Here is a 27,350-nt window from a genome sequence, read left to right on the forward strand (position 1 = left end):
TCTAAGCTCTCCGTTGGCTCGGGGACTTGTGGCTGGCTCGGGGACTTGTGACTGGCTCTATGTAGGAAGGCTCTCACTGGGCGGTCTGTTCCGAGAAGCTAGCTTTGAAAGGCGCCCCCCACTGCAGGGGTCCAGGCTGCTTGGGGAGGTCTCTGACTGCCCTATCCTGGTCCCTGAAGCTGCTTGTGGGCCGGAGTATGCTGCACTGGCTCCGGGACTTGGAGCTTGTTCTGATCAGAAAGGCAGTTATAAAGTTTTAAAAGGAAAATACAAAATGAAATTAATCAGAGAAAAAGCATTTGATTTGTATATGTTTGAACCAAGAAAAATAATTTGTATAACAGTAACATATCTTTGATATCTAGTTAGCCTGTACAAAGACCAGCTCAATCACTGATGAAATCCTTTATAAGTTTTACTTTCTTTTAAGCTTCTTGTGCATCTTTAAATATCTTTTATAATTTACCCAAACCCTTTCTTAGTTTTGTACTATATCCCTGTTTATTTAGAGATTACAATGATCTTTACAACAAAGATCTATCTTTTGAACGAAACTTTAAATGAATTTAATGCTAATCCACTTTGGAGCCATCCTAACATGGAGTAGAGTGATAGCCTTATCTCAGAAGATGCTGGCCTCTCAACTAATCTTAGTTAATTTTTTTTGGTGGGGAGGAAGGATCCAGGGGATTGAACCCAATGGTATTTTACCATTGAACGGTACCCACACACATTTTATTTGAGACAGGGCCTCTCCACATTGTTAAGGACCTTGATAGACTGCTGAGGCTGGCTTTGAATTTACAATCCTCCTGCCTCAGTTTCCTAAGTCACTGAAATTCCAGGTGTGTGCCACCATACCCAGTGGTTACCTCCTTTTAAGATATCGTTCTACTACGTTCTCAGTTAGTTTCCTGAGTCAATCTGAATATTAGTTATTAATAATACATCTGAAACGTGAATCAAAGAGAAAGGTTGAGAGCTCTTTGCCCCTTTTTTGTGTGTGGAAAAAGTGGCCAAATATTTTCATGTTCCACATTGTCAACCTTTAAACATATCATGTTCTCCTTATCACCTTTCCAAAATGCATTTAAATTCCCATCCCAGGGTAAAGAGTAACAAAATTTTTATGTCACTTATTGATGGCAGTTTACATTTACCCTTTTACAAAACATTAAGTGACATAAATAGATCTCCAACTAAATTTGTTATTTTTATATAAATCTAAAAGAGGCTATCATTACTAATAATTTTGTTTTTGGGAACACCAGCTTGGTAAGTTGCTCTCCTAAGCTTTATATTTGAAAATACATTACTATGTGGAGAACATGAATACATCTAATATACAAAGAAGCCAGTAATAATTAGCATCATGATCATACTTGTGTTCTTGTATTGACTTAATTTAAACCTTTAAAGTAAAATTTAGAATTCATCAGGTAAGGTCACTGTAATCATGGGTTGGCATAGGTTAGCATCACTCACAAAAAATTAAAGGATAACTTTAAATCTCAAAACTTTAGAAAACAGTTAATGATCAGAAATAGACTGATTATCTGATGTATAAATGCATCACATTTATATAATAATAAAACATTTATGTAGTTAGAACAAACAGATGTAAGCCAGGTTTTAAAATGGCAGCATGGCTCTTTTATGTCAGATATAATGTATAAAAGAGAGCACATATTGGTTACCTTGCCTGTTTTAAACCTACATATTTTCCTTTCACCAATTTTTACATAACAGACAAAACTCTTGAACAAAGGTGTTTAGTTCTCAGAGGTATATGTATATATATTTAAGGTATCAACTACATTGTAATAACTTAAAATAACAGTTGTTTATTAAACCAGTTATAAAAAAGTTAAGAGACTTTAAAAAAGGTATGAACCCTAATTCTTTGAAGACAGTTTCACTAAGTAATAAAATCTAACAGAAATCAGAGTTTATCTTGATAAAGTAGACCAATGTTTAAAGAAATCTTGTTATTTTATCACATAGTGAATTAGAACCTGATTTATATCAGCACATTAAATTTTGACTTTAGAAAAACCTCAAATAACTGCTAATTATAGCCAATTTAATCACATACAACCTTTATGAGATTTAATTTCCACAAGCCTTTTATAACTTGGACTTTACCATACAAAATGCTTTCTCATAGCCAATCCCCCAAAATACAAAGGCTGAATGTTTTTTCTGCTAAATGGATGCTGATACCTGATGGGGTGGTGGGGTAAGAGAAGAATGGAGGAACATTGGGTTGTGTAGAAGGAAATGTGGGGAAGGGACGGGAGGGTGTGGAGTGAAGAAAAGATAGTGGAATGAGACAAACATCATTACATTATATACATGTATGATTATTACTTGAATGGTATGACTCTATATCATGTGCAGAGAACTGAAAAGTTGTACCCCATTTGTGTACAATTAATCAAAATGCATTTTCATACCTATAACTTTCTTACATCTATTTCTAATTGCTGACTCTTTCTTATATTTACATACTGAAACAATCCTTATAAAATGTCTTAATTTAAATAAATTGCTTTTTAATAAGATGAAATACTTTATACCTTTATAGTACTTTAATGAAACTACAACTGAAACTTCAGAATTTTAATTCTTAGTTACCTTGCTTTTAATGAAGACTCAGATACATAGGAATCTTCAACTCCTTTTCCATTTACCATCAATTTATAAAACACATTTAATAGACTCAAATATATATTATCTTATATAATTCAAAAAGCCAAGAGTACTTGAACTTTATATTTAGAAGTTGATGTTTTGTATTTTAGCTATGCAATTCATCACATCTCTTTAACAAACACACTTATAATTGTTTATTCCATTTATGTTCTATCTAATTTACCTATTTTTAACTTAATTTTAGGTTTCTTGTGCAAACTTAGTTATAAAAAAAAGCTTAGTTGACATTTTAAGCCATCTTTTTCCTGCCAAAGAAAAACCTTAAAAGTAATGGATACTGTACTTTTAACATTTTAGATTAAACCAATGCTCTCTTGATTGACCATCTGGAAAAACATGTGGGTTAGAAATTTTGAAGCCATCTTTACTCTTATCTGTTTATTCCAATTGAAATTAACTTTTTGTCAAAGTTTTTATGTAAGTCACATAAAAGTAAAAGGCTTTGGACCCATTTTTTAAAATTTATGTATTCTCATTTATCTATAAGCCAATTTTGGTACCATATAAATGATATATGGACACAAGCATATATGTAGACAGCATATAATACACATGTATGAACAATATATATGAAACGGGAAATAAAGATCGTGTAGTTTTTTTTTTTTTTTCTTAACCAGTTATTAAATTCCCCAGTTAGGAAACCAACAACTACAGATGTTGTTACACAATATCTGTCAGATTCAACCTTTTATAAATTAAAATAGAACCAGTTACAGAAGTCCTTTTTTTCTTTTCATACTGGGGATTAAACCCAGAGGCACTTAACCACTGAGCCTCATCCCTAGCTGTTTTTGTTGTTGTGTTTTTAATTGTTTATTTTGAGACAGATCTTTCTCAGTTGCTTAGGGCCTCACTAAGTTGCAGAGATGGACTTTTAACTTGTGACCCTCCTGCCTCAGCTTCCCGAGCTGCTGGGATTTCAGGAGTGCACCACCCCGCCCAGCTTACAGAAGTCCTTTGTGTGACAATACGAAATATGTTTTAGACTATAGGATGTAGACCTGATGAATGCCTGGTCATTTGGAGATGGCTGGGGCAGGGTCTATCAGTCATTTCTGACATTGCATTAATGGTTCAGGTGGCCACTGCAGGAAAAACAAAGGGCTAAAAAAATTCTAGGTAGACAAAGTAAGACTAATCAGAACAAATATGTATAATTTTAGGTGCACAGAACCAAAGGTGAATTTACCAGAAAGAATATGAGCTCAAAGAAGAAAGATTAAGGGGGCAGGGGAGTCACTACTATATTTACCGTGGTAAAAGAGGACATGGAACATCTGTATCAGACCAGAGTGCACTTCTGGATTAGATTAGAGTCAGCCCCAGTATATAAAAAATGTGGGACCCCCTGAAGTCCCTGGGCAAAGGTGAAACTCAGGAAAAGTTTCTTAAGAAAAAGAAAATCTATACATATGGGATTTTCCATTTTCCTTCTCTGTGCAGTCCTTTCCCATCTGGAGAAAAGAGAAAAACTTGTGGGAAGTAGGACATCCCCTAGAGGTTTCCAGGCTTGTCATGTCAGCTTTCTTTTTTATGGAGCTAGGTCCCTGTGGTTTGGGTAATACTTGCATCATCCACAAAGCAGAATACATAGCACTTAAGCATCCTTGAAAGGTCTGGGGCCTGGTGCAGCCAGCCTTTCCAGATGGTCTTGTCCTTTCTCTCCCCTTTTCCTAGCATTTAGGGAGGAACTAATTGATATAGTAAAATTGCAGAGTACCTAAAAAGAGAAAACAGTCATTAATATCCCACAGTGGCTTGGATTTAGAGTGATACTTTTTTCTGGACTTGAACTGATTCAGGCAATTGCTTATGTAACTTACATTCCAGATGTAAGTCTTGGAGGGATAGCTATCAGGCAGGCAGCTAAGAAATGAGGAAAGCTGCTCTTCAAGCATTAGAGACAAAGGGCAGTGAATAGCGCATCTCAGAAATGGAGAGTACCCTTTAGAAATGAATTAGAGACAAGAGATAGACGTCCCACTGAGTTCAGCCTTGAGTGAAGTCCCATGATATTCTATTGGTCTGGATATAAAAAGGAGAGAATAAAAAGAAGAGAAAACCATCTCTTTATTTAACAGACATCAGGGTTCAAAACATTCTAATCACTGACTTTCAAATTCCACAAAAGTGTTGCCCTAGCCAAGAATCTTTCAATTGCCAGAGAGCTTTATCCCCCTAAAAAACCAAAGACAGAAGTCTCAACTCTTACCCCTAAGGGCGATGGCGTCTGAATTCTAATCAGAAGGTTCTCAGTTCTTTAAGAGTGTGCTCAAGCCAAAATAAGCCCTCAATTATCTCAAAAATTTTTATCCAGATTAGAACAAAGGTTCATAAAGGTTGTATGGAGAAAGTAACCAGAAAAGAATTGAGGTAACCAATGATAACTGGGCAGAAACACCTCCCGTTCCAGGGCAGAGGCCTCCTGTGAGACAGAGGAAGTGTGGAGTTTCCCCTTCTTGCAAATATGCCAGAAAGATTTCAGACATGTCCCTCAGAGTAACAGGCATGAGTTTATTAGAAGGATAGAAAAAGGGAAAGGGGACACTCTCAAGGGAAAAAGTGAATCTTCTCAGGAAAGTTTCCACAGAGACCCACCAGTCCATCTTTTGACCTTGAATGACAGCAAGATGACATCAGACTTTCAAGTTCCCACTGCTTTGACAACTCTTTGTCACTTAAACCCATACTAATTGATTCTAACTGGAACGTGTTCTTACAGATTTCACCATTGGGGGAATTATCCTTTCTCCCCACCTCTTGTTCCCACAGCTCAAGTCTGTCTGTCCTCTATAATTATTATTTTTATCTTAACTTTCCTAAACCTACCTTCCACATCCCTGATATTTTCTTTATTGTTTTTATTTATGTTTGTAGCTTCCCTTATATGTAATCTTTCTTGGTGGAGGTGGGGGAATCCTATTTCCAGTCATCCTTTTCTTAATCTAACCTACAAGATTATCTTGGTTTGAGTTCCTGCAGAAAAAGGCACAATGGAGGAGGATTTGCTTTTGAAATTTATTTGGAAAGAAAGGCACTGTGGCATGATTGACTCAAAGTTTAATCAGAAGGGGATATTAACCCAAGTAAAGGAATGAGGAAATAAAATAAGAAAGTGAATCGAACCTGATGCAGTCTATCTGCAAGCACGTTAAAGTTGTGGCATCTGGAGTTTATTCTACCAGGGACCTTTGAGTAAGGAGAACTTAAAAGCTAGTCCTGCCAGTGGTCCACCCAGCCAAGGTAGTTAAACCTCAGCCTTCCCACCTCCACCCAAGTCTCTAGATGAGATCTGTAATTTCCTCTCTGCTGTGTGCTTGGGAAGAGCTGTCTTCTAGGCCTGAGCAAACCCTCAGGCAAAGAAACAAATTCTAGTTGCATGGTGATAGTAAGACAAGGGGATATAGGCAGAATAGCAGCAGCATCAGATTTAAAATGCTTCAGTGGGTGATGGGGAGATATTATTATTAAAGACAAAATCTCCTCCCAACCCAGAAAAACCCCTCACAAGGACAGTACAGAAAGTAGATGTTTTTATTATTGAATGAATATTAAGCCAGAATTCCAGAATGCGATGCACATGATAAGCAGTCAATCTGCTGAGAGTTTGCAAAGACAGAGAAATCTTTCCATTTTGTATACCCAGCAGGCACAACCCATTACATTCATGTTCTTAGGGTAAACAATTACCAAGCCTGAAGCAAGAGGACTTGACTGCACCATTCACACATAATTATGCCACACATAATCCACCCTAACTGTGTGCTAATTGGGGTGGCTATCTGAATTAGCTAATTACCTTTATCCAGAGGTAAAACAAACTTATCTATAACACAGGAGGTTCATTTCAACTTGGAAATTAGGCTCCTCTCCTTCCATAGAAGCCAGAGATAGGGATGCTATCTGGGTGCATATGTTGATATTTACATTTCAAAGAAATGATTCCTGAGCCTGAAGAAAGACATTCCTAGGTCTTAAAGTTGAGAAAAAGCCTATCTAATTTCCAAAAAGGATTTATATACATTTCAAAAGGGAGAGCAATACTTATAATTACATGTTTTCTAATGTAAATGCTCTGAGAAAAAGGAGGGGAAGGAACTCCTTTACCTATTTTCAACAGGGAGAATTTATTTTCTTATTTTAATTCATATTTGTTCTTACATGCAAAAAAGGTCTTTCAACACCACAGAATTTTTGTACCTGCATTTTATCTCCTCAGCTGCTTCCAAAAATGTTTCTTTTTTTTTTTAATTCAAGTGTTCATCTGTCTCTTCTTGCAATTCAACTGGCAAGTGTTCAGATGTTCTGCTTGATTTTCCTCTTTATGGCTGCTAGTATTGGCTGTTATTTTTGTTAGCTTAGACATATCTATTGGAGTGGAATAGTGATAAAATCCTTTAAATGGTGGACGGCAGAGAGATTTTTACTCTGTGGACCTGGAAGGGTCTCCTCTGACCTCTGCTCCCTGGTGTCCTTCATTTCTCCCAGCCTCATAGGCGAGTGTGCTAGACTTGCTCCGTTCCTTTTTAGTCCTTGAGGTCAGGATGAACAAGCATGCTCATATGCCCTTCTCCACCACTCCATGGATCTCTGAGTGCTAAGTTCCTCCAAGGACCCAGTCCCCTCTTTCTAGGTCTCAACCACCAATAACATATTTTCCAGTGTGCTTCAGCACCCCATACCTGTCCCTCCCTAGAAAGTTTAGAGAACCCCATTTGAAGAATTGTGTTCCCATATTGCTCTGTTCCTTCAAAATGTAACAGTGGTCTACTATGCTTTCAGTATAGCCCTTGCTGCTCTGCCACTGCAATTTATTTTTTAAATGGACATGCTTCTTCCTCTTCCTCTCTCCCTTTGCCTCTGTAATCCTTCTCTCTCCCTAATCTCAGGGGAAACTGGATTACCTTTCTTCCCCATTTTAGGCAGAGTTATCTGTCATTGAGTACATACCCACCATAGGAAGGAAGTAATCCAGACTTTGGGGATGGTACCAAAAGATCTCAGAAATGACTGTCTCCCAAATTAACAAGTAAATTACAACTCTCAACAGAGAACACGTGGAATATAGCCTTTGAATCTCCTCCTTAAAAAAGTCCCATGTTCCTGTTCATGAACAGAATCAAGACCCTGGAACTGAAGTCCCCTCTGTTTCTCCTTTGCTAGTACAGCAACAAACCTTCTTTTACTTTTTCTCAAAACCCACTATGGTACACTGAGACAGACATTATTATCCTGTATACATGTATGAAAAAAAATTAAATAAATAAATAAAAAGTAAATTAAAAAATACAAAAACAAAAACAGTCATGTCCTCATTATTGGATTGGCATCAGAGACAAAGACCGACCTTTCAGTAATAAAAATAAGTATTTGTGAGCATCCTTATTACTAAGGAACTGCCTTTTAAATATGGTGTATGAAAACAATCTTTGATATGTTAATTGGGATGGAGGACACATGAAACTTCCTATAGATTTCGTTTGGTCAAGATTAATTGCCATCTTTTTCTTGGAGAGTAAAAGGACCTTTTCATTGTACCTAAACACTATTTCAGGCACTATTAGTTCATAGTTTGGGAGTTTGACCATCCTTGTAACCCAGAGTATATGATTTGACTTTCTTAAACTAAGGTTCTAGTAAACCCATAATCTCTACTTTCAAGTAGGTAAACTTGTGTTTGATGATGCCTCCTTATCTGTTCAAAATCCTGAGCTATTTTTTTGAAATATCACCCTTGGTCTTTTGGTAGTTTTGTACTTCTGGTACTTGGCCTTTGTGAATCCAGTAAATATTGAAGTGGGCAGGTAACAGTGAGAGGATCCCCCTCCCATACCTGACCACTTATAGAGTGAAGGACTTAACCTAGAACTCTTGCCTCATTCAGTTCAAAGAAAGTAGGCATTTGGAAGTGAAGCAAGACCCCAAAGTATTGTTCAGGAACTCACCACATGAATGTATACACATCCATTTTGTGTGTTTAAATCTTGGGTGACTTGTTTATACTGGATTAAAAGAATTTCCACACATGCCTATTTAAAAATGCTTTTAAATTGAGGATTCAGACAAATTCTATTCAGGCCACAATATAAATAATAAATGTGTGTTTATTTGAATTTGTTGATGGTGAAAGCTGGGCAGACAATAGACTTACTTATTTCTGAAGAGGATTTATGTTAAAAGAAAACTCCCTGGGGCATTAAGAAGAAAAAGCCTGCAAAAAGCACTTTAGTAAATTATAACTCTGAAGATAAAATATGACAATAATAATTGCTAAAGTAAAAACCAAAGTATAAAACTTTCATATACCGTATATCATGCCTTTTCAAATTTTTTTAAATTTAGTTTATTTCTGTCACTGGAAGAGCTCCTCCAGGGAGATTAATTGGGATCTAAGAATACATTAACTCTTTTGGTTCATATATAATTTAGTGTATTGTTTTAAATCTGAGATATTTACTATCATAATATTTAGCAATTGTGATATGTGATTATTGCTTACTATGTGATTTCTATTATCACTATCATTATTTTGCAGATAAGGAATTAATCAAAAGAACCATATAGTAAAGTCTGGTGCCCAGTTTTACACACTTTTAAGTGGTAGAACTGAGATGTTTAACCCTGGCCATTACCATATAGAAACTAGATGGTTAATTATCTCGAAGTGGGTCCTTTCAATGTTATCTGATCCACTTACACATTGTGAATAGTAACTTAATGATTCATGTGAATGTTGCAAATTCAAGAAGGTACACTTAGTGCTAGGGACTGCAGCCCAACATGCATATGTTAAAGCCCTGATTCCTAATATGATGGTGTGTATAGGGGTGGGGTCCTTGGGAGGGTTCATAAAGATTGAGCCCCCATGTTGGTATTAGTGCCTTCTAGGAAAAGAAAAAAACAGTCCTTTTTTTGTCTTATCATTTGAGATTACAAGAAGGTGGACACCAGCAAGCCAGGAAGAGAGTTCTCACCAGGAATGGAATCAGCTGACCCCTTTGATCTTAGACTTCTAAAACTCTGAGAAATGAATGTCTGTGGTTTTAACCTCTCAGTTTATGACATTTTGTTATGTCATCCTGAGCACATTAAGACCCATGGTGATGTTAATTTTCCTTATCTTTTTAAAACACTCGAGCTTTAGAGTTTATAGTAATTTTCAAGACTATATTCCCTTAAAGTTATACATTTACACTAATGTGAAACTGGCATCAAACTGATATATTTTTACACATTCGAAATTTATGTATTTTTCAAGTGTACTTAATGTTCATAATAAACATCTAGTAACACAGAGTGCATATAGCTTTGGAGTCAGGTTGACTGAATTTAATGCCCTAAGTGAATAACCACAACCACATTACCTAGTCCCTCTGAGACAAAACCTTTCATTTTTTTCTGTGTTTGAAGTATGTCAGGTATTGTGCTTATGATTTTAATGTATTACTGCTTTTCATATTTACGTGAAAAATCTAGAGCTGTCTTATTTTATAGATTAAAAAAAAAACTAAAGCCTGAAAAAATTAACTAGACTCAGATATAATAGATAGAAAATATCAGAGCTGTTAATTCAAATCTAAGTTTCACTGACTCCCAAACTTTATTGTTTCTACTGTACTCAGCTTCTTCCACAGTCCACCAAAATCTACATTCGAAGATTAAATGGCACAACTTATGTCAAATATGCAATGGTTGCCTTATTGCAGCAGATACTCAAAAATCAGCATGAAAAGTGGCCTTTATTTTGAATTTTTCTGGAAATGTATCCTAGAAAACAATCTATTTGGAAAGTAGTATTTCCTAATACTAAAGTGTTATGTATTAGCATGCCCCTGATTAAAGTCACAAGGTGAATCATAAAATTCCAGAGCTATGAGAAATCTTAGACATTGTCTTATCTGATTTTGTCCATTGTTTTTAGTTTATGGAGCATTGAGAAAACCATCTTTTACCTGACATTTTCTAATTTGAATAGGACCAAGCTGGGCTGATGTGTTTGAATAGATGTGGTAGGACTCTGATTTTGCTATGGGGCAGGGGACAAGGACTGATGCACCTTTCTGAAACCTCTATGGCTCAGAAGCAACATTTGAAAATTATCCTGAAGTTACCTCATCTCCTTTTGCTTGTGAAGGGACTGAAAAAATAAGAGTAGAGTATCTGCTTCAGTTAGCCCTTTTAAATCTCTTCCATTAACATTTTTAAGGCTAACTCCTTTAATGTAGGGTACTATTAGAATGTCCACAGGAAAGCATTAGTTGGTATCTGTTCATAGGGATTTTTAACAATGTTTTTCTTACACATGGAAAGTAATACAAACAAGCTATTCAGTCTCTAAGGTGGAGGTTATTGTTAACATATTACAGTAAAGTTTCCAGTCATTGGGACCTTTCTGGATTTTACTTTTAAAGTTTGCTAAGGGCAACTCCTAGGTACAAAAAGTAGTCACTTTATCTATATAGCTATTGATTCTCCCCAAACTGAAATAACCTCATAAGAAGTACAACAGCTGCCAGTCCCATTATCCAACTTGATAATTATCTATAGGAAGGATTCAGTAGGAGAGGATATTGTCAAAAAGATTGCTCATCCTAACTTGTTTATGCATGCCACATTACTTTGGAGGGTTACAGCGTTCTATTATTTGCTTATATTGACTGACTACGTGCCTATAATCACAAAATGAATATTGTGTTTAAACTTCAGTTATATAGTCATTTGATTACAAAACAAGTTATCACTGAATATGCATATGTATTGTTGGAAAGAAAACTTTTCCAACTGAGGTTCTGTGATTGGGGGCCTACAAATTAACTGAAGGTATGAGAAAGGATAAGTTATATTTAATACATGCCTGGAAATTGCTCAATGTTGAGTAATTCACTGAATAACTGACCAATGACTAAAGGGTTATGCCAAGTTTAAAGGCAAAGGTTGTTCAGGGCTTCAATGGATGAATGTGTGCAATGTGCATAAGTCTTGTTTACACAATTCCTATTTGAATCTTGGTGCCCAAGGTCACTGCATCCCTGAGTGGAGTCCTTCTGATTTGGAGTTGCAGGAGGAGATGAGGAGGCTTTGGGGGCTGTTTCTGCTAGATCTGATCCAGTAACATTAGGGAAGTTCAGAGGAGATTCTGTCTGCATCTTCATTAGCCCAACTATGTTCCCTGTAAAACAATATTTATACCAACTCTGAGACTCTGAATGTGCCCCCCACAATATAGATATATACCCTTTTCTTCATTTAATGGAAGGGATACTGAATGAAATAATAATTTGAAACCCTATGAAATTATGAAACTGACATGTAAAACCATAAAACACAAAGTGGAATGGTGACACTACCGCTGATCTAAGAAGGAAATGTGAATAAACATTTCTGACAGAAGTTATCTTAGTTTACACAAGCAATGTCTGAATAGAGCAAAATATTTTATCACCTACATGTTTTTGATCTGGAAGTTTTTGCAAAATTTTAAGAAGCTGAAAGCCCAAGTGTATAAGTAAAATACAAAAACAAAATAATAACAGCAAATAAAACTGATATAGACTTGTTTGGGAACAAATGATGCCAACTGTTTGTTAATACAATGTAAGTTATAGGAACTGAAGCATGTGAATATACCATAAAACAGTCTCCTAGCTTGAGCAGTAAGGCTACTGTTGGACATTAGTTTAAATACATGGTCAATAAGTGTTGGTTGATCTCGTGAGTCAGTGAAATGAATGCTAGATTAATTCTGTAATTAGATATTTGAGAAAAGACTACATATTTCTTAGTCATGAGGTACATAAGTACACCTAAATGTGTACATAGGTCTAGGCCATCACATTGTCTAGTTTGCACAAGACTTTTTCCTAGTAATGGTGGTGATGGTGGGATGTCTTATACCAGAATCTAGAAGGACAAAATATCAGCCTGTGTAATAGTGCCAAGAAGGAATTTATGGTCTACATCACAACATGAACAATTTATGTAAAGCTCTGTAAAAAATGCAAAATTCAGATGAGCATGATAGTGAATACCTGTAATCCCAATCACTTCAGAAGCTGAGGCAGGTGGGTTGTAAGTTTGAGGCCAGCATCAGCAACTTAGTGAGACCAAAAATTAAAAATAATTAACTCAGTTGTAAGGTATCCTAGGTTCAGTCCCTAACACTATACACACACATGCACACAAAAGACAAAGTCAGGTGACTACTATTCTTTTTTTTTTTCCCATTTTTTTTATTTGTTCTTATTAGTTGTACATGATAGTAGAATGTATTTGACATATCATACATATATGAAGTATAACTTCCCATTCTTCTGGTTGTAAATGATGTAAAATTACATTGGTCATGTATTCATAAATGCACATAGGAAAGTAATGTCCAATTCATTCTACTATCTTTCCTATTCCCATTCCCCCTCCCTTCCCTCCATCCCCCAACCCCCTTACTGTGAATTAGCATTTGCATATCAGAGAGAACATTTGGCCTTTGTTTTTTGGGGATTGGCTTATTTCACTTAGCATGATAGTCTCTAGTTCTATCCATTTACTGGCAGATGTACAAATATATAAAAAAAGAGTTTGACATCTCTAGCAGTTAGAGAAATGCAAATTAAAACTACAGTGGGATTTCACCTCACTCTAGTAGAAGGGCAGTTATCAAGAATACAAAAAACAAATGTTGATGAGGACGTGGGGAAAAAGTTACACTCATACGTTGCTGATGGGACTGCACATTGGTGCAAACACTCTGGAAAGCAGTGTGGAGATTCCTCAGAAAACTTGGAAAGGAACCACCATTTGATTCAGTTATCCCACTCAGCCTATACCCAGAAGACTTAATATCAGCGCACTACAGTGATGCAGTAACTACTATTCTTAAATTAACAAGATGGAAACATTTTCTTTTGCTATATACCCCCTCTAAAAGCTGTGTGTGTGTGTGTGTGTGTGTGTGTGTGTGTGTGTGTGTGTAAAATTGTTAGAAATGCTGCTTATGGAAAGAAATGTGATTACAAAGGGTTGGTTCAAGTAGCAAGTGATGATCCCCATTGTTTTTAATTTCTTTTTTACTTTTTCTCTAGATATTTATTGGTTCACTATAATTATACATGATAGTAGGATTTGTTTTTATATATTCACACATGTACACAATATAGCAATTTAATCTGGTCAGTATCATTTTAACAACAGTAAGGTCAATTAACTGATTTTCCCTTTATTTTGCTGAGCAGGCCAATGAACTGGTTATGTGAATCTGGGAATTAGCACTCAAGGACTGTATTATTCTGTTTTCCCTAGAAAAGTAGAGAGTAACAAGACTTAAAGAGAGGCAAAAGAAAATTAAAATGTGGTACTGAAACAGAGGAAAGGCTCTGCGATCAGGAATGAGAGTTTTGTAAAGTTGTGCTTCATGGGATCGTGAACATGACCTCCTTGCTCTGTGCCTTCCAGTGATTGTAAATGAAGTCTGTGACCCATATAAATTATTCTCTGAGTATATATTTTGGAGTATTTCAAGAAGTTATGGGTTTTATTTTCAATTTGACCACCAGAAAATCCAACCAGAGCACATGGAGCATCTGATTCTTTGTCAGATTTGGGGATGGGGGTTGTCTTGAATCATCTGAACTACAATATAATGTGCTGTTAAGTGAACCAGAGGCCTCACATCAGATGGAATCAGGGTTGGGGGCATCCTAACCATAGCTAACTGTCCATGAAATAGAGACAACTCCTACATGAAGCACATTTGCTTTAGAAATACAATGTAATAATCCAAGAGAAATTGGGAAAGCTACCCTGAGCTTGAAAATTTTGTAGGAATGATGTGTTTGAACTGTACATTGCAGACAGAGTGAGGTGCAAACAATGTGAAGTGAACTTACTAACATTTTTAGCTAAGCAATTCATGATGTGTGTGACATCATGAAATGACAGTTCAGCCAGCACTAATAGAGGTATAGCTTCTAAGATCATTTAGTCCACACAACCACACCTGGCTGGAGAGTGCTCCTGGAAATCTTTTTGTTTTGATAATACCTGTGTATATCTGAAAATGGGGTTCAATGCTTTAAAAATGGGAGTGAATAAATATAGCGGATCTGTGTTTAGTATCTGCTAATGGTATTTCACCTCTGGTAAATGATAAAACCAAAACTAGAGCCCAGACTTTCATGCAGTTTTTTTGTTTGTTTGTTTCGTTTTTTGTCTTGTGGTGTAATTGCACTATACTGCCATATAAGTAAGAATAAAATGAGTTTGTATGAAAAAAAAAAAAAAAAAACCTTTGGGGGGAAAGGGAAAAAGATACATGGCTTAGAGAGTAGGACTTACAACTTGCTGTAGCATACTCTGGAGCCCACAATGTACATGGGATGAGATTCTATTAAATTATAGGGACCATTGGCTAATGTCTTCCAGAAGCCAGAAATATTTTAGAGATATCTAGATGTGCCAAAAGTTTTCCTTCATTCAATTACCTGTTAAATAGCAACATACCCACAGTGATTAAAAGCTTGATCTTTGAGATGAGATGATAAGGATTCTAATCTAATTCCAATATTAACAGTCTGTGTAGTTATGTACAAGTTTCTCTGTGCCTCAATTTCCTGTTTTGTAAAGTTGTCGATTAATATTATCTGGTATAAATTATCATTGTAGAGATAAAATGAGAGTCCATGAGAAGTACTTCCAAGACTGTCATCTAAGAAGCAGTACCAAAATTATGACTTCTATTCAACCATTACTATTATTTAAAAAAGGACTTAAAAGAAAATATCAGTAGTTTTCTTTAATTGTATAGTTTATGGATTTTTTTTTTTTTAAATCTACTTTTGGGCACTTTTTTTTCAAGTTTTCTTCACATCCTATTGTGAATTAAAAGGAAATTTTCCTAATTGTGAAATTGTTTTCAAAGTTTATTTGTAGAATATAAAATACAAATGATAATTCCTAAGAGAAATTTCCTTAAACACCTCTTTAACAATTAAACATACTAATGAATTCAAATTAGACTTTATTTCATGTCATGCTTTTTTGTATAAAAGTCTGATAAAACCAATATGTTTCACTTATATTTTACCTCAGGGCATACATGAGGGTAGTGTTTGGGAATAAATAAAACTAGATCTGATTTTCCCAACTGACTTTCCTTAGAATATTTTATATTTATCAATTAATATTTTTACTTAAAAGAAAATATTTAGCCTGTGCTTTCTTTCATATTGTAATACATGGATACCACAAATCATTGTCTGAAGGTCAGTAGTTAAAGTAAATGGTCTCAATGGAATCAGTATACTTTTTCATGTGAGACTAACTAATATCAACTAAGGGTGCAGTCTTTAAACAGAATTTTGAATCATGTCACATAGATTCAACTTCTAGTACATGCATCTTGCAATCATTTCACTTACTCAATCTGCCTTTTCTGTGCCTATATTAGACAAACATCCCTTCTCCTATAGTGTTAACTTTGAAAGTATTCAATTTATATTCAAGATTTTTTAACATTTCTGATTTTTTGAATCTTTTTCTTTAACTTCCTTACTATTATGTTGCTGCTGTATCTGGTATAATATCCCAAGATGATCTTTTTATAAAAGATGCAAAAGATAAATGAACAAATTTTTATTTTTTAACATCAAGCATAAATTATTGAAACACTAGGGTCCCATTTGAATTCAACTTGTTAGATAATACATTTATTGTAAAATAAAACTTTTTCCCACAAATATATTTGGGACTCTTGTTTAAGAAATTCCTGAAGAGACTGTGCTGAATTACTAAGTATATATTTACTATTTGCCAGACACACTATTCACTATGTCTGGCTATATTCAAATGATACTTGAAGATTTATGTAATAAAGTCAACTGGGGAGATAGTATTGTTTTAGAAATACAATTTAGGCATTGTAGCAGACACTGGCTAGTCACTTACCAAGATTAGATTTAACAGTGGAGTATCATTTTAACTAGAATTGAATGAAAACTATAAGAAACAGCTTATTGTCACCCAGTGTCCATTCTTACTTTTTCCTGTCACAAAGAAAACTCAGATTTTTGAAAGATCTGTGGCCACTTAGTCTGAGATCTCATTCAAATCCAGGGCCACCATGTGACTATGATCCTGCCAAAGACATCTGAGCAAAAAATATGTGACATCCAGCATATGCCCTTAGGAGCAAGCTCTGGCCTTCCACTTTTTCTTTCCTCTTCCCATGGACGAGTATGCAGAAATGAGGGAGGCTATGTAGCTTCCTTGATCAACATGGATTAGAGCGACATCCTAAGGGCTGTTTGAGTTACCACAGGAGGAACCTAGATCTATGGATAAGAGTGCAGAGAAGGACCACCTACCCCTATAGATACCTAAGTTTGGACTTGGACTTGAGAGAGAAGTAACTCACCTACCTGCTTCAGCCACATTTATTGGTCTCTATTGAAACAAACAAACAGTATCTTACTAATACTACTTGAGAATATGGGAAATAATCATACTGAAATATTTGTATAGAATGTTCTAGTTTATAAAATGTTCTTCACTTTTCTCAAAACATACAAAATCCTATGAGGTAAGTATTATTATATTAATCTCAAACTAAATCTTTGGAAGTTTTTCCTTTGTCAAGAATTCAAACAACACACCTTCAAAAATGAAAAAAAGAACTTACATTGAGAACAATTCATAATAGCTTATGATAATTCTGCTGGGCTCAATTTTCTTTTTTTGGAATTTTTATTAGCATTGTTACCCATTCCATGGAGTCCTGGCGCCAATCCTGACTAACTCTGTAGTCTATAGGAAATTCATTACTATCTAAGACCTATTTCCTCAGTTGAGGCTAAGCCTGTTTGAATCAAATAGAAGCTTGAATCTTTAAAAAAAAATTCTCTGCATCTATATTTAAACTAACTTTATTCCCTGTTTTCTGCTCCCTGCTCATGGTAAAGGCAAAATATCTAGTTATTTATAACTTTAACCTAGATACCATCCAAATTTACTGTAAGTTTTTGATGGTCAATATTTTTGTCATGTTTCACTATTTTTTTGGAAAAATACAGAAAGGTGGTATCTACTTTGATAGCCAAATGTGCTTATTGAGCACTTGAAATGTGACTAGGGAAAATTGAGATATGCTATAAATATGAAATAAACACTGCACTCAAAGACAGCATAGGAGAAAAATATTAAAATAACTCAGTGATTATTTTATATTGCATATCATATTTTGTTTGAAAACACCTATCATTAAAATTAATTTTACCTATTTCTTTGTATTTTTAATGTAGCTACTAAAATGCTTTAAATTATATGTGTGAATCACATGGTATTTCCATTGAGCCATGCCTTTCTAGAACATTTCTATGCCATAGACATAATGTGTATTCACCAGCCCATATCTTCTTCCTTCTGACTTCATGACTAGACCACATACAACATCCTCTTTACCAGGGAGACAGTGAGGACTGTTCTATGCTACTTTTAGGTAATCTCACGGAAACCTTCCACAGGTTGTCTACCATGTTCTTACTCTTTTAATGGCCTTGACAACAAAATAACAAAGGTGGAGAAATCAAGAATGGTAAAAGCCTGCACACTTGGATTTCTGTGTAGAGAAGAGGTGTCCCAATATCACAAACACCTATTTGGAACTTCACATGGACAAGAAATGAATTTCTAATATATTGAGTCTCTGAGATTGGTTGATATATCTACTAAATTAGCTACTTCCAATTATTAGAGATCACTAAATACTTTGAGGAAAGCAGATTTATTATTTGCAGACTATCAAGCTAAATTTTTTAAAATGTTTAAGAAGGTTAAACATTTAGAAATCATTCTATATTATAACTCTCAAATTTCCAAGTATTGGAGATGAGAACTTTCCTCCTGATCATCCCATCTACCATAGCCACCTTCTTTCTCTTTCACACTTTGTAAAGTTTGATTTTTAAAACTCTCAGACTATCTGGACATGGTGGCACACATTTGTAATCTCAGAGTTGCAGGTGGCATACCAAATTTGTTTAGCAAGCATTCCTTACCAGCTGGAAATTTGTTTAGGAAGTAATGAGAAAGGATCAGATCAAGAAATCTCAGATTCACTGTTCTAGCATTTATGTGTATTCTAAACTGGCCTCTGAAATAACAAGCAACTTGCATCCCAGCAGGCCCTAAAGGGAAAAAATGTTGACTACACTGTATGGTGCATTCATTCAAGGATGTTTCTCCTCCCAAAATTGAGAATTGGGCACTAAGCAAAGCCATTAAGTCAAAAATTCTAGTTTGACAACCAGGAATGTGATGAGAAAGCCTACAGAATTGGAGAAAATCTTTACCACATGCACCTCAGATATAGCATTAATGTCCAGGATATACAAAGAACTCAACAATCTTAACACCAAAAAAACCAAATAACTAAATCAATAAATGGGCAAAGGAATGGAACAGGCCTTTCCAGAAAAAGAAATATGAATAGTCAAAAAATACATGAAAAAATGTTCACTATCTCTAGCAATTACAGAAATGCAAATCAGAACTACACTGAGATTCCATCTCCAGTCAGAATGGCAATTATCCAGAAAACAAATAACAATAAATGTTGGCAAGGATATGGGGAAAAATGTTCAGTCATACATTGCTGGTAGGTCAGCAAATTGGTCCCACCACTCTGGAAAGCAGTAGAGATTCTTCAGAAAACTTGGAATGGAACCTCCATTTCACTCACTTATCCCACTCCTCAATGTATACTCAAAGGACTTAAAATCAGCATAGTACAGTGGTGTAGCCATATCAATGTTTATAGCAGCTCAGTTACCAATAGCCAATCTATGGAACCTGGGTGCTCTTCAACAGATAAATGGATAAAGAAAATGTGGTATACATACACGTGGAATAGTACTCAGCCATAAAGAAGAATGAGATTATAACATTTGCTGGTAAATGGATGGAACTTGAGAATATCAAGCTAAGTGAAATAAGCCAGTCCCAGAAAACCAAAGGCAGAATCTTCTCTCTGATATGTGGCTACTAACCCATAGCATGGAAGGAGAAGAATAGAAGTTCGTTGGATTAGACAAAGGGGAACGAAGGGAAGGGCACACACACACACACATACACACACACACACACAGAACAGAGCATCTTCCTGTCTCTTTCATGGATCCTTCATGTTTTAAAATATTATACATTTCTGGTCAGATAACACATTAGCATGGGGCACACAGTTGACACATGAAATCAATAGCAAATTTGCTTTTGTTTATCCTATTTAGGTCTATTCATGTGAATTTTCCATTTAATCTTCAAATAAAACAAATAGTTATGTGTTTATTTTTATTGTTTGAAATTTAATGAAATAAGTGCTGCTTGTTTCACTAAGAACTGTTGAGGACAAGAAAAGTAAACCTAATTAATAATGTTTATGTTCACTTTTTAACTAAATTTTGCTCCATTGAAATTCCAAAAAATACAAATCCAACTGCTCAATAATCTGTGTTTTTTGAATCTGATCTTTGCTGAAGCTACCTATGTCTTCTTTTTCCTAATCTGTAATATGTGAATATGTGTAAGATATTGTAATTAGAAATGATATGTGTAAAATGCTTAGTGCACATGAACAAAATACATTTATCAATATGCTGATTTGCTCCACATTTATACTGAATTAATCAGGTTTCAAAAATGTCTTGGGCACAGAACCAAAAAAAAAAAAAAATCTTATCCAAGAAAATTGTATTGTTGGTTAATCAAATGTTACATACCTCTCTCAGAATCAATGCCAACTTGATGTTTAACCACCATTATATTAACATACTCCTATTGACCAAAACAGTGCAGCAAATGATAGAAAACATGAGGGTATGAAGCTCAGTGATTACTTTGGCAATGGGAATAGGACTGGGAGATAAGCCTTGATTTTGCATATGTACCTTTTATCATGAGCAAATAATCTATAAATTCTGAAGAAGTAGAGTTTTCAGTTTTCTTAAAGAACATGGTAATAATCTGCTTATTATCTGCAAAATAGTATTCATTAGATAAAAAACAACCTTTCCCTTTCAAAATGTAGCAACATGCATGAAGTAGTTAATGGCATTTCTGTGACTTGTTTTCTGAAGTTGAGCATTGTCATTTAGCTGATTAAAATCTGTTGTAGATACATAATTATGCTGGGGATTTTATAAGCATTGAAACACTCAAAAATCATTTTAAAAATCTTTAAATGGCTTGTAGCATATTTTTATTTCTCAAAGGGTTTCTCTCTTCTTATGGAAAATTTGCTTAGATTATACCCTTTTGTCATTCTCAGTAAATGTTAAATCAATGCAAAATGAGTAGATTTGTGTTTCTAAAAATAACCTCTTTCACAGGAAGAAGAATTAAGGAAGAGCGGGGAAGCCAAATATGCCCACTTGAGTGATGAACTTCATGTATTAATTGAAGTGTTTGCTCCACCTGGGGAAGCTTATTCACGTATGAGTCATGCACTGGAAGAGATTAAAAAATTCCTGGTTCCCGTAAGTGTTTTCATTTTTTACAAAGATATTTCTTTTTGGTTACTATTTAAAAATGTGCCTTTGATCCTCACTGACTTTTTAGAAGGAAACTTATATTGCACACTATCCATAGGGTTGCTACAAACCTATAAAATCACATAGCAAGGGACCTGGCATGTTGTCACATACTGCTGGTTTGATGACATTATTCATCTTCAGTATTTTACGTACCATGCATCATTTCACACTTATGATGAATAAGATAAACATGTAAGCACAAATATATAATTGAAGTTATACATTTTTATTGTGTCTTAATCACTAGGCATGTATTTTTGACAAGTTATAATTAATAGAGAAAGCACTTATAGGCATAGTGGAAGGGAAAAGAGATTAGAGATGTGATATTTGTAATAAGGCCCTGATATTATTTTGAAATAGCAAGTGTATTTTTATGTGACAGTATGCCAGGTGCTGTCTTTTTATAAAATGTAGTACAAAATGATCAATATTAATATATTCGGGCATTTATTGACTTCAAGCAAGAATTAGAAAAATAAAATCACTCTATCTGAGAACAAGAGAGAATGTTCATTTAGTAAGGCAGCAAATTCAGAGTTGCAAATTGACTAGAATTCTCTACTGATTTCATAAGAAATAAAGGAAGGTTAAAAGAATGATGTTTCCTAAAGGTTGACAAGTTAGCATCCTAGGAGGAGGTCATTCAAATAGAAATCTTGGCATCAGATTTAGAACTGGGAATAAGATAATGAGAAGAGAATTCTCAGTGAAGTTTTCTGGAGTGTCTGGACGGTAGTCTTCTGCAGAGAGAGTAGCAAAGATTAATCTGTGAGATGAAGAAACTGGATTTCTAAACTAAGGAATAAACTCCGAGGAAATGGTAAGATTCATTGATTGGCAGTTATTCTGACAATAGGAAAAGAAAAAAAGTTGGGGAAATTTTCAGAATGAAAAAATATCAAGATCTAGCCACATTACCTATTTATATGTCCAATTTAAAAATTAACTTTTGTCAAGACAAGATTATAGAATAATCCCATACCAAATTGAGTATCCTTAACTCCATATGCACAAAGAATTTCTGAAGAAGTTTTTATGTGGTGTTCATCTGCAAACCTCCCTAAATAGATGCATGTTTCTTAAGAATGAGGATGCTGTGTACTTTCCTCCTTTTGCCTTCAAACTAAATGCCTAGTGTTATACTGAGTGAGAAATTTTACTGTGTTTAGTTCATAAAAGACCTTTGGTGATATACATAATACACAATACGGCTAGGGCTGCTTATATTACTAACACATTTCTTAACTGTAGGCAAATCATTTAAATTCCCAGGGCTTCAGCTTATTCATCTTTAAAATGAAGACAATTATAATTGATTGACCTCTATCACAGATTTTGTGAATATTAAATAGGATAATGCATATGAAAAAGACTTAGAACATTATAAAGCACTGCATAAATTATCTTCAAAATCTATTTTGTTGTTACAGTAGATAGGAAAATCTAGGGATAACTTTTCAGAGTAAAAAATGTTAGACAAATTAGTATTTCATTGCTGTGTATACGTTGGACCCAGGCCTTAGGCTGGGTCAACCTTCCTTTATTAAAAACATCAATGACATATCTCTTATTGAGACCTTAGACCTCTTGATACTTGTAATCATTTCCTTTATAGTTTCTCCATCAGATATGCACGCATGAGACAAGGCTGGCATCTCTCTTGGTCAAAGCCAAATCCCCATCATTTAGCACCATGCTTGGCATAATATGAGTTTTACAGTTTGACTGGTGGAATGACCAACCAAGACTGCAGGAGTGATGCAGATGAAATGATATAAACGTCTGGGTCACGTTTGGGGAATGGTACCCCAAAATGAGATATCCCACATATCCAGATCCTGATGAAGAATGAAAACCATACTGTGGCCAGGGTTACTGCCTGTCCCTGTCATTTCATCTCTGTACCTCAGTTGCTCGCCACTGTGCTCCAGGCATGCTGACTTTTGTTCATCCAACACACCAGGCCCACTGCTCACTAACAAGTCTTTGAAGATTCTTCTCCAAAATATTGACATGTCTGTCTTTCATCATTACGGAGTCAGATTAGATGTTACTGTGTCAAGAAATTCTTCCTCAACCACACAATCCCACACAATCTACAGTGGATGCCTCCATTACCTTCCATCATACCATTCCATTATTTTTTGTTCACAATATCACTACCCACCCTAGTTAACATTCTCTCTCATGCCCTAACCCTCTTCTTTTTTTTTTTTTTTTTTGGTACTGGGGATTGAACCCAGGAGCACTTAACCACTGAGCCACATTTGCTTTTTTGTATTTTAGAGACAGGTCTCATTGAGTTGCGTAAGTCCTCTCTTAAGTTGTTCAGGCTGGTTTTGAACTCACAATCCTCCAGTCACAGGCTCCAAAGCCACAGGGATTATAGGCATGTGCCACCATGCCTGGCCTCTTAATTTTCCTCATGAGTCTTATCTTTAGATATTCTGTATATGTTTTACTTATTTGTTTATTGTTGATTTCTATGCTAGAATATAAATGTAATGAGGGTTACTAATATCTGTTAATGTTCATAAATTTTGCCATCAGAAAAAGTCCTTCTACCTGATACTTTTTCTCATTTGCCTTGCTGCTCCAGCACAAAGCAAAGCATGTATTTGTTTCCTTCAGCCATCACCAGGACCACAAGGAGCAAAAATGAACTGCCAGTTTTTCATTATATGAAATCACTGTACTCTACAGGTTTCTCCTGGACATTTAATATCAAAGTTTATAAAATTCTAGCATAGCTGAACATTAACGTTTACAAACATTACAGGCAAAGAATTAAAACAATTATTACCAATAAGATGTATTCTAGAATGACACAGAATGGACTCTGAAATTCCATTGACATCTTGTTCTGTAAAGTAGTCTTTCTGTAGTACTTTGTACCTTCTCCCTCTTATAAATTATGTAAAATTTACAACTTGCCCTGCATCCAGGGGTTTTCTTCATCTAAGACCATCAACATTAGAACCTATAACTCCATGTGAAATGTCTGAATGCTTTAGGATATTGGAAACGAACTCAGTTTTAACACTTAAATGAATTGTAAAGACTGAAGAATTATTCTTCCCCTGAGGAAAATCCTCAACCTGCTGATCTCTATGCAGACACTAAGCTAAGGTCTTATCAAACATGGAGCGACAGGGCAATAAGACGTCATTAATTGGAACATGACCAGTGTTAAATATCTAATAGTTGTACTATAATAAAGTTTTCCTTGTATTTGTTAATTTGTCTTAAAATGCAGATTAGGACCATTAAATAAATTATGTGGTGAATAAAGACAAAAGGTATATTAAGTCCTATGCGTCAATAATATTAGTGTACTTCCCTTCCCTGTATATGTTGTAAAGACGTGAAGAAATATTGCCATTGTTATGTTTTACACTATTTCTTTCTTTTATACTTCAGACACCTTTACTACAAGATATGGTTGTACAAGTTGTATCTTATGGGTGACATTTACACCACAATTTTTGAACGGAACCTTTTAAAACCTATAGGGTCTCTGAATACAAATTCCCTTTTTAATCCCCCTTAACAGGTTACCTCAATATAATGGCACTGTTTTATTTTTTCTGATGACTGACTCATCTTCAATGAAACTAAATTAGTAAGGTTTACTATTGCTTAAGTATGAATTAATGATTGAGATATAATACATTGTCTCCTGATTAGAAATTACGAAGCATTCAATGAAGTTCTCATTAATATGTGTTTATATATCTTTTCACAGAAAAGATGAGGAGTTTCTGCATAAACAGTAAATTAGGCTTAAAACAGATAATATATAGATTACTTTGTTATATTTACCAATAACTATGTTATTCATATAATTAATAACTCACAATATTTATTTTCACTAAATCCTGTCCCAACCTCTTAATCTTCCCAACACACAAAACTACACAGCAATTTACTCTTATGAGAGTTGACAGAATTTGAAAAGCATCTGTCATGCCTGACTTAAGTCTCAAATGATCTAATTTTAGCAAAAGATAGATCATTTATGCCTATGTAAAGATTTACGTGTGTATGTATGTCCTTTACTCGTCTCATTTACAACACTTTTAATTCAATTCCACACAGAAAAACATATGGATCATTCCAGGTTATTTCTTTCCTTCATTAGATTGTATGTGTATCTTCTTGATAGCCACGATTCTTGAAATGGGACAATTAGGGAGTATTTTTTCATAAATGAGACTTTAGAACTACATACAGGAAGTCTACCAAGAGTTTGATATGGAGGAAAAGTAAGATTTTTTTCTTTTTTATGATAAAAGCAAACAGAAGGCATTTTTACTTTCTCTTTTAATGCCAATGCTATAATTGGAAAATGACACTGATTACTAACAGCAGTCACCCAGGAAAATAAGTGTCTGTAAGGAAAGTAGAAAAGAAAATCAGATATTTTCAGTCTAGGAAGAATTTCTAGATTTTCATGAACTGAAAATCTTTCAACAGTGTTTTGGAAGAGGATAAATCTAAAAATATACTACTGAAATTCATGCTATCATTTGATAAAAAGTAATAATTTTATCAATCTTTTATGCAGGTGAATATATAGAAAAAAGAAGTATCAAAACAATTCTATCAGCCAAAGTTACCGTGATAAATGGCAATACCTGGAAGGTCTTGGCTAGCTTATGGCAGGAGTTCAGCATGGGCAATGACATCTTACAAGCAGGAGAAAGAGTAGTCACAGAATTGAAAAAAATGTTCAATGCAGTGAGGGAAGCACAATCTATAACTTGGATATCACTCCTTCAGTTGTGGTTGTTAGAATATTGTCAAGAGTTCCCTTATATTGCTCTTTTGAAAACCAATTAATTCCCTTTTCTTTCTTGTAATTAACCATATTCTAATAGTGTGGTAACTGATGGAAGTAAGCACAAAGCCACATGAATGTATGTAATTATTACTTGCTCAAAATGTTTCCTGTGTTGCTATAGCACTATGATCATATTCTGATTTTATTTGGAGAAATTTATAATCATCTAATAGTGAACATTTCTTCATATCTGATAAATTATAATGGAAATCAGACACATGTCTTGGAACATAACTAAAATCATTATTAGTTCCAATAACAGATCTAATAACTATAAGTATTATTATTATGGAAATCCAAGACCTCTTTCGCATTACTAATTGACTGACTGACATAACCTGGAAGACAGATAAAAGAATCAGTGAAGAGTGAAATAACCATTTGAATGTGATTTTTCTACAAACCTGAATAAAAAGTGTGTGTGTGTGTGTGTGTGTGTGTGTGTGTAACTTCCAATCAGTAAGGATAATTAAATGCTTACTGCATAGTGATGGTGGCAATTTATGAATCCATGGTTAGACTATAATAATGTGAATTATCTGTGGTCTCACTAGTTGCTGGAGTTCTGAGGTCTCCAAGTCTGCTCTTTTCAAGAGTTTTTGTTTTGCTTTTTATATGTCCAGAATCATCTTCCCATTTTTATCTACACCTCAATTTCAACTTGATCATTATTTGTTCCCCATTAGCAAATATTATGATGAAAAGATCTGCTTCTGCAATTCGATAAATAGTCCATAATATGCAGGATTAGCAGAATTCCTAAGAAGTTATCTGTGTTGTTTAAGATTGGTTGTACCTAAGGTCAGGTTTGCTCTTCAAGGCAAGACTCTCACTTCTTAAATTTATTAGATTCTAGTATGAGAAATAGTTAGGAAGATTAAATATAAATTTTAGATTATATTAAATTTGCCCCTGCATATAGGAATATAGTAAACATATGCCTACACTGACCATAAATGCATTGATAGATGGAAGCAGCTAAAATGGACTCATGGTTATTGAAGAATTTGGTAAACAAAAACAAAAACAAAACAAAACAAAAAAAGCAGGGCAGAAAAGTGCCTCAATAATCAGAATTCATGAAAGCATATAATTTTAATTGAGTAAATAATTTAAAATAAGTAAAACATTATACTAATTAGTACAACAAATATTTCTGAGCACCAAATAATATGCCAAGCTTGACCCTAGAAATTTGTGTTATATTA

General features: G+C 34.7%; 1 protein-coding gene across 6 annotated transcripts in view; it reads left to right on the forward strand.

The window, feature by feature from the left end:
- Positions 1 to 27,350, forward strand: part of Khdrbs2 (KH RNA binding domain containing, signal transduction associated 2) — a 616,356-nt gene that overhangs the window by 303,003 nt on the left and 286,003 nt on the right. For all 6 annotated transcript variants that reach the window (XR_007109614.1, XR_007109613.1, XR_007109616.1 and 3 more), the window contains exon 4: positions 21,093 to 21,239. Coding sequence is in view for 2 of the 6 variants with exons in the window: in XM_047559804.1 (XP_047415760.1) it covers positions 21,093 to 21,239 (147 nt within the window). In the remaining 4 variants the exon portion in view is untranslated. The remainder of the gene's footprint in view (positions 1 to 21,092; positions 21,240 to 27,350) is intronic.

Source organism: Sciurus carolinensis, chromosome 7, assembly GCF_902686445.1.
Source record: "Sciurus carolinensis chromosome 7, mSciCar1.2, whole genome shotgun sequence".
NCBI classification, from domain to species: Eukaryota; Metazoa; Chordata; class Mammalia; order Rodentia; family Sciuridae; genus Sciurus; species Sciurus carolinensis.